At 42.7% G+C, this 13,165-nt stretch overlaps 2 protein-coding genes across 13 annotated transcripts in view; one reads left to right on the forward strand and one right to left on the reverse strand.

Moving 5' to 3' along the window:
- Positions 1 to 13,165, reverse strand: part of LOC145944878 (protein turtle) — a 247,977-nt gene that overhangs the window by 15,878 nt on the left and 218,934 nt on the right. For 8 of the 12 annotated variants that reach the window (XM_083053508.1, XM_083053512.1, XM_083053516.1 and 5 more), the window contains 6 exons: positions 12,863 to 13,094; positions 9,769 to 10,047; positions 1,941 to 2,228; positions 1,361 to 1,770; positions 745 to 1,016; positions 307 to 479 (listed from right to left, as the gene is read on the reverse strand). In XM_083053508.1, the coding sequence (XP_082909634.1) occupies positions 307 to 479; positions 745 to 1,016; positions 1,361 to 1,770; positions 1,941 to 2,228; positions 9,769 to 10,047; positions 12,863 to 13,094 (1,654 nt within the window). The remainder of the gene's footprint in view (positions 1 to 306; positions 480 to 744; positions 1,017 to 1,360; positions 1,771 to 1,940; positions 2,229 to 9,768; positions 10,048 to 12,862; positions 13,095 to 13,165) is intronic. The other 4 variants (XM_083053517.1, XM_083053515.1, XM_083053513.1 and 1 more) reach the window with 2 other exon arrangements.
- The window catches only part of LOC145944884 (uncharacterized), a 219,505-nt gene continuing 215,278 nt past the window's right edge, over positions 8,939 to 13,165 (forward strand). The window contains exon 1 of the mRNA XM_083053532.1: positions 8,939 to 8,972. Within this exon, the coding sequence (XP_082909658.1) occupies positions 8,961 to 8,972 (12 nt within the window). The 5' untranslated portion in view covers positions 8,939 to 8,960. The remainder of the gene's footprint in view (positions 8,973 to 13,165) is intronic.

Below are 13,165 nucleotides of genomic sequence, written 5' to 3' on the forward strand. Positions count from 1 at the left end.
GAACAGTGAGAAAGAAATTTGTACGGATGCAAAGATTAGTTTGTTAGTTATCAAATCAATCATAGTAACGCTATTTATCAGCTGCGATTAATCAGATTAGTATTGATATTGTTAAATCAGCTCAGTAAGAGGATAGTTTTAATTACAGCTACAGAGCTGATTAGTAGCTATTCAATTACGCATGAAATAAATTTATCACTAGATCATCAAATTTTGCTCATTTAGGTTTATATCTCTTACATGAAATTTATCAAAAACTTTAGTAGAATCGAAATAACTCAGATAGCATAATGCGGCTTTCATTACCGTGTGTCCTGACTGTGATGACTTTGCTCAGCATTCCCTCGCCCAGAGCGTTCTTTCCGATTACCTGGAACTCGTAGAGCGTACTTGGCGTGAGGTTGTTGATCGTCACCGTAGTGCTGCCCGATGGAGTCACGGGGATTGTCTTCCATTCCGAAATTCCTGATTCTCTATGCCTGAGCGAAATAACACGGGAAAAAGAGAATATATGACATGTGAATAGATTTTACAAATTCGAAATTCTTGACACAAATAATTCTATCAGTCTATTCATGAATAATAAGTAATGATATTGTAATAGAACTATGACGTGTATATCGTATAAATAAAATTGTTTTAAGAATGTCTATTATTCGAGAAAAGCGATTATACTGCGTCGACAGGAGGACCTTTAAGTGATAATATACCTATATCAGGCTATCCCTATCTACGTATACCTACCAGATTGTATAATCTTGCTTGTAATCAGGACCACCGGAATAGCCTGGTAACCAAGTTAGCGTTACCGAAAATTGCGTGGCAGTGCCTGACACGTTGTAAGGTGCATGGGGTTGCGTGCCTTCGACTATCAGCTGCGTCGAGGCCGAGATAGTGGCGACTTCGTTGGAGGCGGTGCACTGATAAAATCCGAAGTCCGCGCGTCGTAGGCTCTCTATAGTTATATTGCCGCCGACGATTTTCGTGCGACTGCGTTGAATGGGTCCGCCATCCTTCTAACATAATTTTACAGACGATTATATAAAATGCAACGAGGCAGAGCTTGTCAGTAATACAATCAATTCACTATTCAACACAGAGTCCAAAAGATATTTTAAAAATTATATTATTGTTTGCGATATCTTTCGGCTTTTTATGTTATTTGAAGAATAAACATATTTAAAAAAAAAAAAAAAAAAATGTGCAGTCGTTATAAGCTCTGTATTTTACGCTGTTGCAGATAATATATAATATATATGTATATTCTCAGAGTATATATTAAAAAATGATAAAAAATGTGAAATATAGCGAGTTTGCTGACAATATTAAAAATATATCTTTTTAAAATTTGAATGAATACCCGATGCCATTGTATCGTTGGTTTCTGCGTTCCCTCGGCCTCTTGAGCGTCGCAGTGCATCTCGACCGTCTCGCCGACTTTCTTCGTGTACATCGAATCCGGCTCAAGGATGAAGACAGGCGGATTCCGTACGAGGACCTCCATCGGACCCGAGCTGCCCTGCGTGCCATGGGCGTTGTAAGGCGTGCAGGTATATCTGCCTTGGTGATTCTCATTGACCCGTGTAAAGAGCAGGGAGCCATTGTTCATGATAACGATGTCCTTCGTCTGATAAGGCTCAAGTAGGCGCTTGTCCTTGGTCCAGGTCACGTATTGCAGGGGCGGGTTGGCTTTTATGTAACACTGGACCACACCGGCTAGACGGAACGGCAGGTACTGAACGGTGGGGGTGAATGTCACCTTCGCCGGGTCTAAAACATGCGAAATCCACGTGAAAATTTTAATTATTCCCAGATATCGATCGCGTTGGACTCGTCACTTGGATTCTTTTAACATACATATATAGTCTTCAATTTTTTGTATTTCGAAATTTTTATTTTCTGCCCGATTTTCTAATAATAATGTTTCAAACAAATCTTACACTCGACGTTCAAGTAGGCGCTAGCAGTTTGAGGATCGCCGATGCCGTTGGTGACCTCGCATAAGTATTGACCAGAGTCATCGGCACTGACGGGGTTGATGACCAGACTGCCGTCTATCTTGATGGACACTCGGGTGTCCAGGGCCGAGACTTCGGTGACGGGGGCGCCTTCGCGAAACCAGCGCACCGTTACGTTACCCGGGAGAGCCTTTGCCTCGCAGGAGAACTGCGCTTTCTCGCCTTCTAGTTTCGTTTGATTTGTCGGCGGCAACGTAATGACGGCTCCACCTGCGACGATCAATAACACAATACGATTTTTATTACGTAATTTTATCACGAATTGAAAAGATGCGAGGTATCCGATTGTGCGATCACCAGATCTAACACGACCGATACTCGCATAGTCTGTCTATTGCATCTAGAATTTGCGGTGACGATTGACCGATGATATTGGTTGTCTCGCTGTCAAAGATATCCCGGAAGAGACGACAGCATGTGGCGCATGCTAACCCGTCGTCATGCAGAGAGACAGAGGCAGAGAAACTGAATGCTGTAGCGTCGTCTCTATCGATTCTCGATAACGTCTCTCTTGCTTGTCAGTAAAAAGCCACGACGGATAGACGAAAGTATGCCGGCTGAGCGCGAGTAGCCTCGAATTTGCCTCTCGCTTCCGCGATTTCTACGCCTTCGACAAACTCAACAGGGTGCATTATATCTTCATCGATATCCAACGTCGTCCACGCCCATAGCCGTCTCTCGCGTATTCACATAGTGAAGAATTTCAAAACTTGCGGCTTTGCCCGTCGCCTCTAGAAGCGAATATCTCGCCGTATTATAGCGAAAGATCGATTCTCGCCACAAAAGACCCGACTCCCGTTTCGCGCGATTTCGCGGCATTTTCCGCAATCCGATCTATCGTCATTCGTTGGGATTACGGTCGCCTTCATCTCCGCGTGCTACAGTGGAGCTTAGATTGTGTGAATGGGATCAAACGGAACATACGCGAAGAATTGTCAAGGAATTAGCGACACCAGGAAATCACGATGAAAGAATATTGATTGGAGAAGTTCTCTGACGATAAATTCAGACTCTATCAAATCGTCACAAAGCGGCGTATCCTTACTCTTATTGCATCGTATAGAAAAAGATTCATATTCATTGACTGTCAGTTATATACAGAGAAGCATATATTTGTACAATTTCATATTTATACTTTAAATTCTGTAACTATGAATTTTAAATCTTGTCTTCGAATTTTGGTTTCACGAATACGGCGATATTCAAAATCCGTGCAAACTACAACTGAATTCGAGATTGCTAGTTGACAAAATAAACAGGAGATATCGCGTAAACAATCTGTAAATTTAGACGTGCAAACGAACGGCGGATGTCATGGCGCTGCATTGACAAACGTTTGTGCAATTAAACATTTGACAGATTGTCGCGATGTTTGTTGTCCTTGCGTGTCGACATAATCAAATTCGAGGTTGCGGAAGAGCTTTTTGCTGGTGCTCGCGGTTACAAATGCCTGACCGAAAGTTTCGATCTCTCGTGGCCAAGAAAGGGCGAAAGAGAAAGAGAGGAGGGCTCCGAGTCGTGTAAGAAATATCGCAGTTTCGTTCCGCAGACGGGAAATCCCGGAGAAACGAGGGCAACGATATTCTAAGCTCTGCCCGATGTCTCAATATATTGCACACCCCCGGTCGCACCTTCGAAGATGCGACACAATACGCGTCGGCGGTGCATGCTGCAGCCAGCGCGACAGGAATAAATTTGAATCTACGAGCTTGATAAACGTACGAAGCGCGGAATGAGAACTTGTTGCCAGGAGACCAAAAAAGAAAGGGGGAAAAAAAAATAAAGAAGAGAACGTATTTCCTCTTCGTAATCTCGCACGCTCGCTGTATCTCTAGATCCGAGCACGCGCACAAAAGGATTCGCGCAATCAAGCCATGTCGATCCATCAATCCGTCAATCTTTTTTAACATTTATGCGCCGCTTCGCTCGAACTTTATATCCTGAGTATCTTTCGAGGATCCCTCGTCTTTTATTTCGCCTTTTATTTCGCTTCTTCCCGAGCTCTTTGTGAAAACGATGCTTATGTCTCATTTTCACGCGCGATTAAGAAATGCATTTTAATTATTCGCACCCCGACAATGATACATTTTACACCGTACATTTTACGCCGTACATTTTACGAAGCTTTACTTTACGAAAGGGGAAGTTTGCAAAGTTTTTCGCGGCGAATGAGGCCAATGGAATTCTAAGAGTCGCCTATAGAATCATGCGCCGAGCGATGTGCGGTCGGTCGCCATAAAGTTGCGATGCACATTACGCGCGCGATCGTTAACGACGTTGTTTTTACCAACTTTCAGCGGCGCGCAATTTCCACCGATGTGTACGGTCGATATTTTTATACGCGAAGGCTTTCCGAGACGTCGCTACTCGACTGCTCCTCGTTTCAATCCTCGGTCGTGCTTTTATTCGCGGAAATATTCAAGAGCCTCGCGGAAGAGGAAGAGATCGTGGATGAGACACCGAAAATACTTTTATAAAGCGATTATTAAGCCACCGCCGCCTGGCAACATCATCGACCGTGTTGCATTTATGCGCGGAGCATTCTCGATGCGAGGAGTGTCACAGTGACAAATTCCAGCGTTTGCCAACTAGACGAAAATCTTGATAAACCGGGGCAATGAAATTCAGAGGAAGAGGGATAGAGAGGAAAAGGGGAAGAGAGAGCGGCGCGTGGACTCTTATGCCAAGTACATAGCTATGACGTGATGCTGCGTCGCGCTGCATCACGTTGCACATTGTGAATACGTGGTGCTACGAGAACCGTGAAGGGTGTAGTTCAGCAAATGGAGCAGCAGTCGAGACGCGGAATAAATTCTAGAATGATTTATTCCTATAATGTTTACTTTCCAGCGATTTTTCATTTTCTTTAAATGTTCCACTTCGTTTACAACGTTGAAGCAAAACGAAACATTATATTGCGCCATGTGAAATAAGTGCGTCTAGCTTGCTTTCTAAAAAATGCAGGAGAGATAAACGCGCACGTAATTTAAAAAAGAAAAAAATAATTTCTTTCTCGTTTATGCACATACGCGTGCAGAAATTTCGTATAATTATTGTTCCCACTTAAACATATAATTTCTTTTTTTACTTTATTTCCTATTTTAACAAAGGCACGAAAAACAAATTCACAAAAAATAAGATAATCGTGAAAAATGTAAAATTTCAACACACAGAGTGTGCTCTGATTATTTATCTCTCGCGGTAATAACAATAATAATCCCCCACATTAACGCTTCCCTAATTTTATTCCTTGCATGCGAGGGAATTTTACGATCTCGCCGTCGTTTTAGACAGGCGACATTCGCGCCATTTCTCAATCCATTAAATAACCATCTCGCGACCAAGACGGTAAACGGGCGTGAAAACAAGAGACGAGACGGTAAGACAATACGATGATGAAGACGGATGTCCCGGCGACGGTTTGCCATTGGCGCGGGTTACAAATTTGCAGTGGTTGTGGGGGCAGAAACGAGCGACGATGTTGGAAAAAAGGGAGGATGAGGGGTGGAAAGCGGCAAAAGCGAAATAGAACAAGAAGATGGGTTCGTGGGGACGGAAAGTGGCTGTTGGCTCCGGAAAAACAAGACAAATCGCCTTTTAACCTCTCCCCCGCCCCCCGCCGCTACCCCGGAATCCCGGGGAAACGGAAATAGCCTTAATTGGTCCCGCGGAACGAGCGACGGAGCCCGAAACACCCTCCTGCTGTAACCACTTTGCCTAACGCGAGTTTTATCGCGGACGAGGGTATCGATATGAGTAAATGTATCGGCTCGTAAAATTTACGAAAGTGGAGGGAGACACAACCGCTACTATACGTCCTACGGGATGTCGTCGTGGATGCCGTCCTTGCGCCGGAGCTTTATGGATGCATCGACATGCTGCTGCGCCTTCGATCACGGGAAAACGTTTCCGTTCGAGGGAAATGGACGCTAAAACGGTTTATACGACACGGACGAGATTGCGACATCCCTTATCTTTTCCCGAATTCGCTCGCAAAAGCGATGACTTTAGAGGAACGTTACACACCTGTCGCTGTGCTGCGGTATCCATTTGGGAAATGCAGATTATCGAGAAAGTTAGAAAAAGTCGAACGCTCCATTTTATTTTAGTCGCTCTATCGTACGAAGGCGGAAGTACCATGAGGAATGCTTATTTTTGTTATATCTTTAGTTGTACGATGCAAACTACAAAGTATCGGATTATTCTCCGGGGAAGATCTCATGGTTCGCGAGACTATTACGGATAAGTATTTAATAGTCGAGTATAACGAGATTATCGTGCATTCTTTTCGACTAAATTGCATCATGCTGCACGATAAAAACCCTCCTCATAATGGAGCATTAAGAACGCAGTACGAGGCGTTTGTGATAAAAGGGAAAAGACGACGAGGACTTAATCAAACCGAGGATAATGAGATATGTAGACGTAGATCCTTAAATTGTTCGTCATAAGCTTATCGAAAGCGAAGGCTTACTATATTTCAAATACTCGACTTTCGCGAACGAATAACAGTCGCAATACGAATCCCAAATAAATTATTTAGTGTAAGTCGCGGATTGCATCGGTCAGTTTTACAGGTTCAACGATATTTTTAAAAATTTGGAACGACACTAAGCTCGCAGCAACGGCAATAATATTATATTTCAGCTCTCGACGGAATTCCTTCGGACCGACTCGAAGAGCTTTCGTGAAATCGCCTGTAAAAATCGTTTTTTATTCCGTTTGAAATTCGCCAAATCTATCGAGTGTACTATAAGGGCGCGGTGGACCGGGGTTACCTGCCCGTGAGAATTCGTTTCCGATTGCGCAGCGAGCAAAAGAGAGACACATACACACACACACACACAAAAAATATAGGTATATTATATAGAAAGAGAGAGAAAGAGAAGATGGTTTACTCGTGGCACGATCGATAAATAACAAAACCGGCGAAACCAACTACACCGCGCTTGCTTTAAGATATTTTCTGGCATGCGGGTTATTGGAATTGCATTACCGGTGTTCGACCGATCGACGCTGATTACCGAGGGATATCTGTTTCTGATAACGGCGCATTCGATAATTACCACGGCAGTTTGCTGTTTATTAATTATCGGTCTGGCGGGCAAACCGTATTTTGCGTTATTCTCTTCGGGTGCCGATCACGGATAATTAATCGCGCTGGCATGTCGGGGCAATTTTCGGAAGTGTATTAAAGCGCGTTTACTATCGCGCGCGATTCATATTAAATTAGTTTTCGGAGAAAGAGTTCGAGAGCGCGGCCTCTCCGTCGTCGGCAAACTAATCAATCGACTTCATATTTATGTTCGGCGAGAAAAAAAAGGAAAAAAACTAAAAAGACTCGCCTTCTTATTACCTTCGGTACAAAGTATCTTCTTCTTTAATTAGTTTACTAGCGTTATACTCAAGGCGCTCTCGAGTTCTGCGCTTTTCTCCTTCGGTGAATAAAGGTGGAACTTTTATGAAATATTCCGTAATTATATTTTAATTATGTATCTAACTTAACTATGGAACAGAGGCATTTAATTACCAAGACAAGATAAGTATTCATAATCCCATATATATATATATATATATATATATATATATATATATATATATAAATAGACGCATCTATCTTTTTGAAGCAATATATTTGCGTAGCGATCAAACAGAGGCGATTGCGATAGGCAGGTGATTGATTAAGATATTCGTATAGAGAAATCAAAACGCCAGGACGCGGACAGCTTAATCCTTCAACTCCGAGAACAGATAAAATACGCGCCACGAATCAAACGAATTGTTTAATTATTTCGATCATCACATGTCGCGTCGCGCGGTTCGTTCAGCACGAAACCCTGTTCAGAACGAAAGCTGTGCTTTTTGTCGCAGCCGCGTGTCACACCGCGGAAACCAAGTGGATTTAAGCGGCCACACTGCCGCACCAGCACCGGAAACGCGTCCCTGTCACACAGTAATACTTAACAGCGCGTGCATGCTAACGTTTTCTACGAGATATTACCGCGTGGCTGACGGAAAAAAAGGGAGTCATTATTTGTACTGTTGCGGTGAAACTGTAGAATGGACGCCACTCCGTGACCCGCATTAATAAAATTATGCCGGGAATTTTAAGAGAGAACTACTAGATTTCCCTGGTTATATTCCCCCTCTCTTTCTCTATAAATATATTAATTTTTTTTTCTCTATATCTTATCTCTCTATATATCTCTATAAATATATATTTCTATATATCTCTATATATATTTTTTTTCTCATTTCGTTTAATCTAATGATCCGAATATAATTACGCGCGCGAAGCGAAGTTATATTATTATTTGACAATAAAATCTTGAAAATTGCAACGCATGTATAAAAATTATTATTGCAATGCATGCATAAAAATATATTAATTATACAATACACATAGAAGTTCAATATTAAAATCTTTAATAGAAAATGAGAACAAAGAAATAGAATTTTCTACAAGAATCTTTCAATTATTATAAAATACCTGTACTTCCATTAAACTCGCACATCTCCTACATCTACCACGGTGCGCGTTTCGCGCGAGACTGATCATCTCGACTCTCGACTCTCGACTTTATTCTTGGCTGCGAAGTTAGGCTTTGCCGTCACGTGACGATACCACTGCGCAGAGTCTTGTGGTGGGGATTGATGGTGAAGATCAGTGGTGGGGATCAGTCCCGCTCGAGAGATGCAACGTCGCGGACGCATGCGACGCTCGAGTCTAGCGGGAAGGATAGAGAGAGAGTGATATTGGATCTCGTCAAGCGAGACAGCGCGGCGGCCAGTAGTAGCGATCAACCTCGCGCGAGACGTGCAGCGCGGCGGTCAGTAGTGGCGATCAACCTCGCGCGAGACGCGCAACGCGGCGGTCAGTAGTGGCGATGAACCTCGCGCGAGACGTGCAGCGTAGCGGGCGTACGAAGATGCGCGAGTCTAATGGAAGCGCAGGTATGTTGATCGAAAGATTTTTGTTTAGACAGTTCTATTTTTTGTTCGCATTTCTTGTTAAAGATTTAAATATTGAACTTTTATGCATTGTGCATAATTAATTAATATATTTCTATGTATGCATTGCAATAATTTTTATACATGCATTACAATTTTTAAGATTTTATTATATCAAAGAATAATATAACTTCGCTTTGTCCGCGTAATTACATTCAGGTAGATTAAACAAAATAAGAAAAAATTTATATATTATAAAGATATATATAAAGAAAAAAAATATATGTATGTGTATATATGTTTTATACATATACGTATGTATGTATACATATTTCTCTCTAACGAGAATATTTAAACTAATGAAATTAAAGGAAATTAAAAATAACGAAAAATATATATCATGATAATACATCACGCAGAAAAGGCGTATATTTGTTATTTTATTACATCATTATTATATAATATATTTAGAGCGGCTTTTTTAAAAGCTCGGTTATTCTTATAATCCCGCGATACTCATCTTCTCGTACTCTGCTCCACTTCTCTATGTCTCTTTACTCGTGAATATCTTTGAATGACAGTAAAATTTAAATTAAAAAAGTTTTATCTTGCGCACGATCTCTCTCTTTCGCTCTCTCCCTCTCGCTCTCGATAAGGCCTCATTGCTGTCGAACGTAATCGTATCTTCTTGCTCCGGCTACGGGTGAACGGATAATTTATCGCTCAACTTCGCGACGAAATTGCGGCTCCGACACCAGGATTTCCTTGACACTCCGATAAAAGCTGAAACTGCACTCACCCGCGATAATGACGCGCGCGGTGTGGCTGATCTGACCCTCCCCGTTCCTGGCGATGCAGGTGTAATCGCCAATGTCCTCGGTCTTGATCGTCGAGAGCCTGAGCTCGGTGCCGTCGTTGAATATCCCAATGTCTCGACCATTGGGCTCGACGGGATTCGCGTCCTTGTACCAAAGGATCTCTGGCGTTGGAGTACCCTCAGCCTGGCAGTTGAGTATTATCGCATCGCCCAGATTCACGTATATCATATCATCCGGCGTTATGCTGAATCTGGGTGGTGCTGCAAACAATAGAAGCGAGATGATGCAATTAGATATATGTATACATATATGTGATTTAATATAATTTTTGTGTTGCGTTACAATTATGATCCTATTTCTATAAAGCGAGTAGTATATAATGGGCGCGGACTTATTTTCGAAATGATCAAACTCGAGTATTTACAAACGAAATCATCTCTAGCGTAACAGATTACTTTTGCGACTCGGTAACGTCGTCCTCTCAAAGTTTCACGAGAAACTGCATAAGCTGTTTATTTTTTGCGAGAAAAGACGGAGGCGACGCGCTCTTGACACTTTGACGACAGAGAATGGCCGCGGGTAAATCGACGTTAAAAGAACAATCAAGTCCGCGAAGAGGCGATGGACGTTTAGAAAACGTTCCTCGAGAAGTTCCGTTCGTGTTTTTATCGTCCATCCTCTTTCCGTCCCGGAGAAATCACAATGGTTCTTCACCGGTCCAGCGTTCGCGAACGAGCAAGTGATGTAAACAGTCGACTGTTCTCTTGTCCTAGGATGGCGCAGCGTCGTAAGATCGACAATTCTGAACGACGGAATGAAAGAGTAAAATAGCGACGGAAAAAAGAGGGTAAAAAGAAGAGTGGAAAAACGAACGATTGAATTTAATGCAAATTCTACGTTGTAATAGTTAAGAAAACAGCCCTTCGACCGATATTCCCTTCGAATCTTCTTCTCTGAGTAAACAGAGGGGAGGAGAAAGAGTTATTGCGTTGGAAAAATTTTAATCGACATTGGGGTGCGGAAGAAATCCGATTATATTGCGGTAAGAAAAGCGGAAAGGAGGGGAGGGGGCGCAATTAAATATTTCTGAAGCAGAAGCTTCGCACGGCGAGTTCCTTACGAATTGTTGCCATTCGGAACAAAGCTCTTCTATCTTTCGAGATATCATCCGCTGCGATGCACCGTTTGTTCACGTTCGTTGTTATTCGAAGACGAGGAATTTTAATTTCGAGAGCGACGCTTGCGAGAGATACCAGCGCAGCTAGGTAGGTGCGAGAGATGGAAGGAGCACGGAAAAAGAAAAAAGAAAAGGCACGAAGTGACGCGAAAGGACGCGGCGGTTTATGACCCTAAACGCGCGAGCAAGCGACCGAATGGAGCCGACTACAAAGTATAAAAGGACCTTAAACGCTTTCTGGTGCCCCGAGTATTTTTCCCTTTGACGCCCTTTGCCGATAGATCTTTGGCGTCGTCCCTCTGTTGTTGTTGTTGTTGTTGTTATTGTTCAGTGCGACCGAGGGACTCGATGGAGAACGACGAGGAAATTGGGAATAAGCGGAGCGGAGCGACTGGGAAAGAAGGATGGGGGTTGGGGGATGAGGTGCGACGAGGGGAAAAAAAAGAGGACAACGCAACATCGTCTCTTCCTAACCCATCCAAATATTTCTCTTCCCTCCGGGCCCCTTCGTTGTCGTTTATAGCCGAGCAAAACGCGGCAATAAGTTTCTTTTCCCTCGTTCCTTCCATCACTTTCCTCCTTCTTTTTTTTTTTCACCGTGTCTTATTTCCCCGTCCGGTAACACGATCTTTTTGCGATCCTCTCCTTTCCATTTTACGTCGTCGACACATTTCTCGGGAGATTTCGCCGAAGCAGTGAAGGGCACGAGGACGGAATCCTTGAGGAAGGCGCCTTCCAACTGCGTGCTGAGCAAGCGAGAAAACGTAACTTCATCCCCGCGCGCGCGCGAGATTCGCTAAAACGTTAGAGGATGAGAAGAAACACGACGAGACATGGTTGCAAGGAGTGTGTTTGCTGAATGTACAATTCGCATAGAGCCGCATCGAAGAATCGGCGGCGTCTTTTTGAAGCGCCTTTTATGATTCGCGTGCTTTTCCTTTTCCTGATAGGAAGTCACGTCGACGGAAAGCTCGAAGACGGTCGGGGATGAAAAGAAACGCGCGCGCGACGGAGGAATATTTTCGTACACTATACTTCACGATGTTTAACCAAGCGCAAAAGGAGGATATCCCGGAATTTCATGAGTCTCTAGCAATGCGCGAACGCGTTTCTCTCTTTCCCGTCTACTGCCATATATTTCTCTGACGAGATCTCTATTTTCATTATGAAAATGTGTTGGCACGCGCATACACGCATGAGTATTTTTGAATGAGCACAAGTAAATGTGAAAAATATATATCTTCAATGTTTGAGAAGCACGATCGAAAAATTTATTTAATAACAATAAAACGGTAATAATAAAATTAAATAAATAAAATAAAAATGTGTATAATTTGCAATGTTAATCATAATAAAATTACGAGGATGAGAACAACATTCATATGAAACACGAAAATATACAAATTCCTAGAATTAACGATAATTCCTAGAACTCTACACGACTGTAATTTACACGTTTAACTTTTCCCGCAAGTGTTATAAAACTGCATTAGCTAGCTAGAGTCGTAAAATCTTCTTAAATTCACAAAGTAATATTAACGAGACTATTCGAAGCAGAAATAACGTAATTTCATCTTATATAAGCCGGATAAAAGCTTCGACTAAGAGCGTTTAGCGCACAACGGACATAACTTTTATTACTAGCGGACAACTTTACGCGAATTAAAGAATTCTTTTTTTTTCCCTCTTCTTTTCTGTCGCGACATGTTCCACAACATATATCCTGAAAGTTACTTTGCATTTGCAACGATGCACAAACTTAAATGCGACAAATTTAACAAGAAAGATTAGAGGAAAACTCGCTTCGTTAATTCTGTAAATCTTAAAGATATACCGTCGTAAAATTTTCTCTCTGATTTGACACGGGAGATGCGTGAGAAACTTGAGAGATTACTTACCGTGGACGTCTAGATGAAACCAGGTACCGTTCTTGTGACCGTTGGGTGACCTGTTGAGGAAGACGACCTTGCACTTGTACCATCCTTGATCGCTCTCGCGGATGTTCGTCAGATTGAGGCTAGCCTGGCCGTACGGCGAATTCTCGCTCACCCTCGAGACACGACCTTCGTATCCCTCGCCACTGTGGGTTGGATACGACTCGTACCATATGTATATCGGTGTCTCCTGCCCCTTGCACCAACACCAACACTCAACATAAACGAGGGATCGTAATGAACGTGTATAAGCCGGTGCGAGCGTTT

This window comes from Prenolepis imparis, unplaced genomic scaffold (genome assembly GCF_030444845.1).
Source record: "Prenolepis imparis isolate NDT839.2.m4 unplaced genomic scaffold, iyPreImpa1.0 SCAF_13, whole genome shotgun sequence".
Lineage (NCBI taxonomy): Eukaryota > Metazoa > Arthropoda > Insecta > Hymenoptera > Formicidae > Prenolepis > Prenolepis imparis.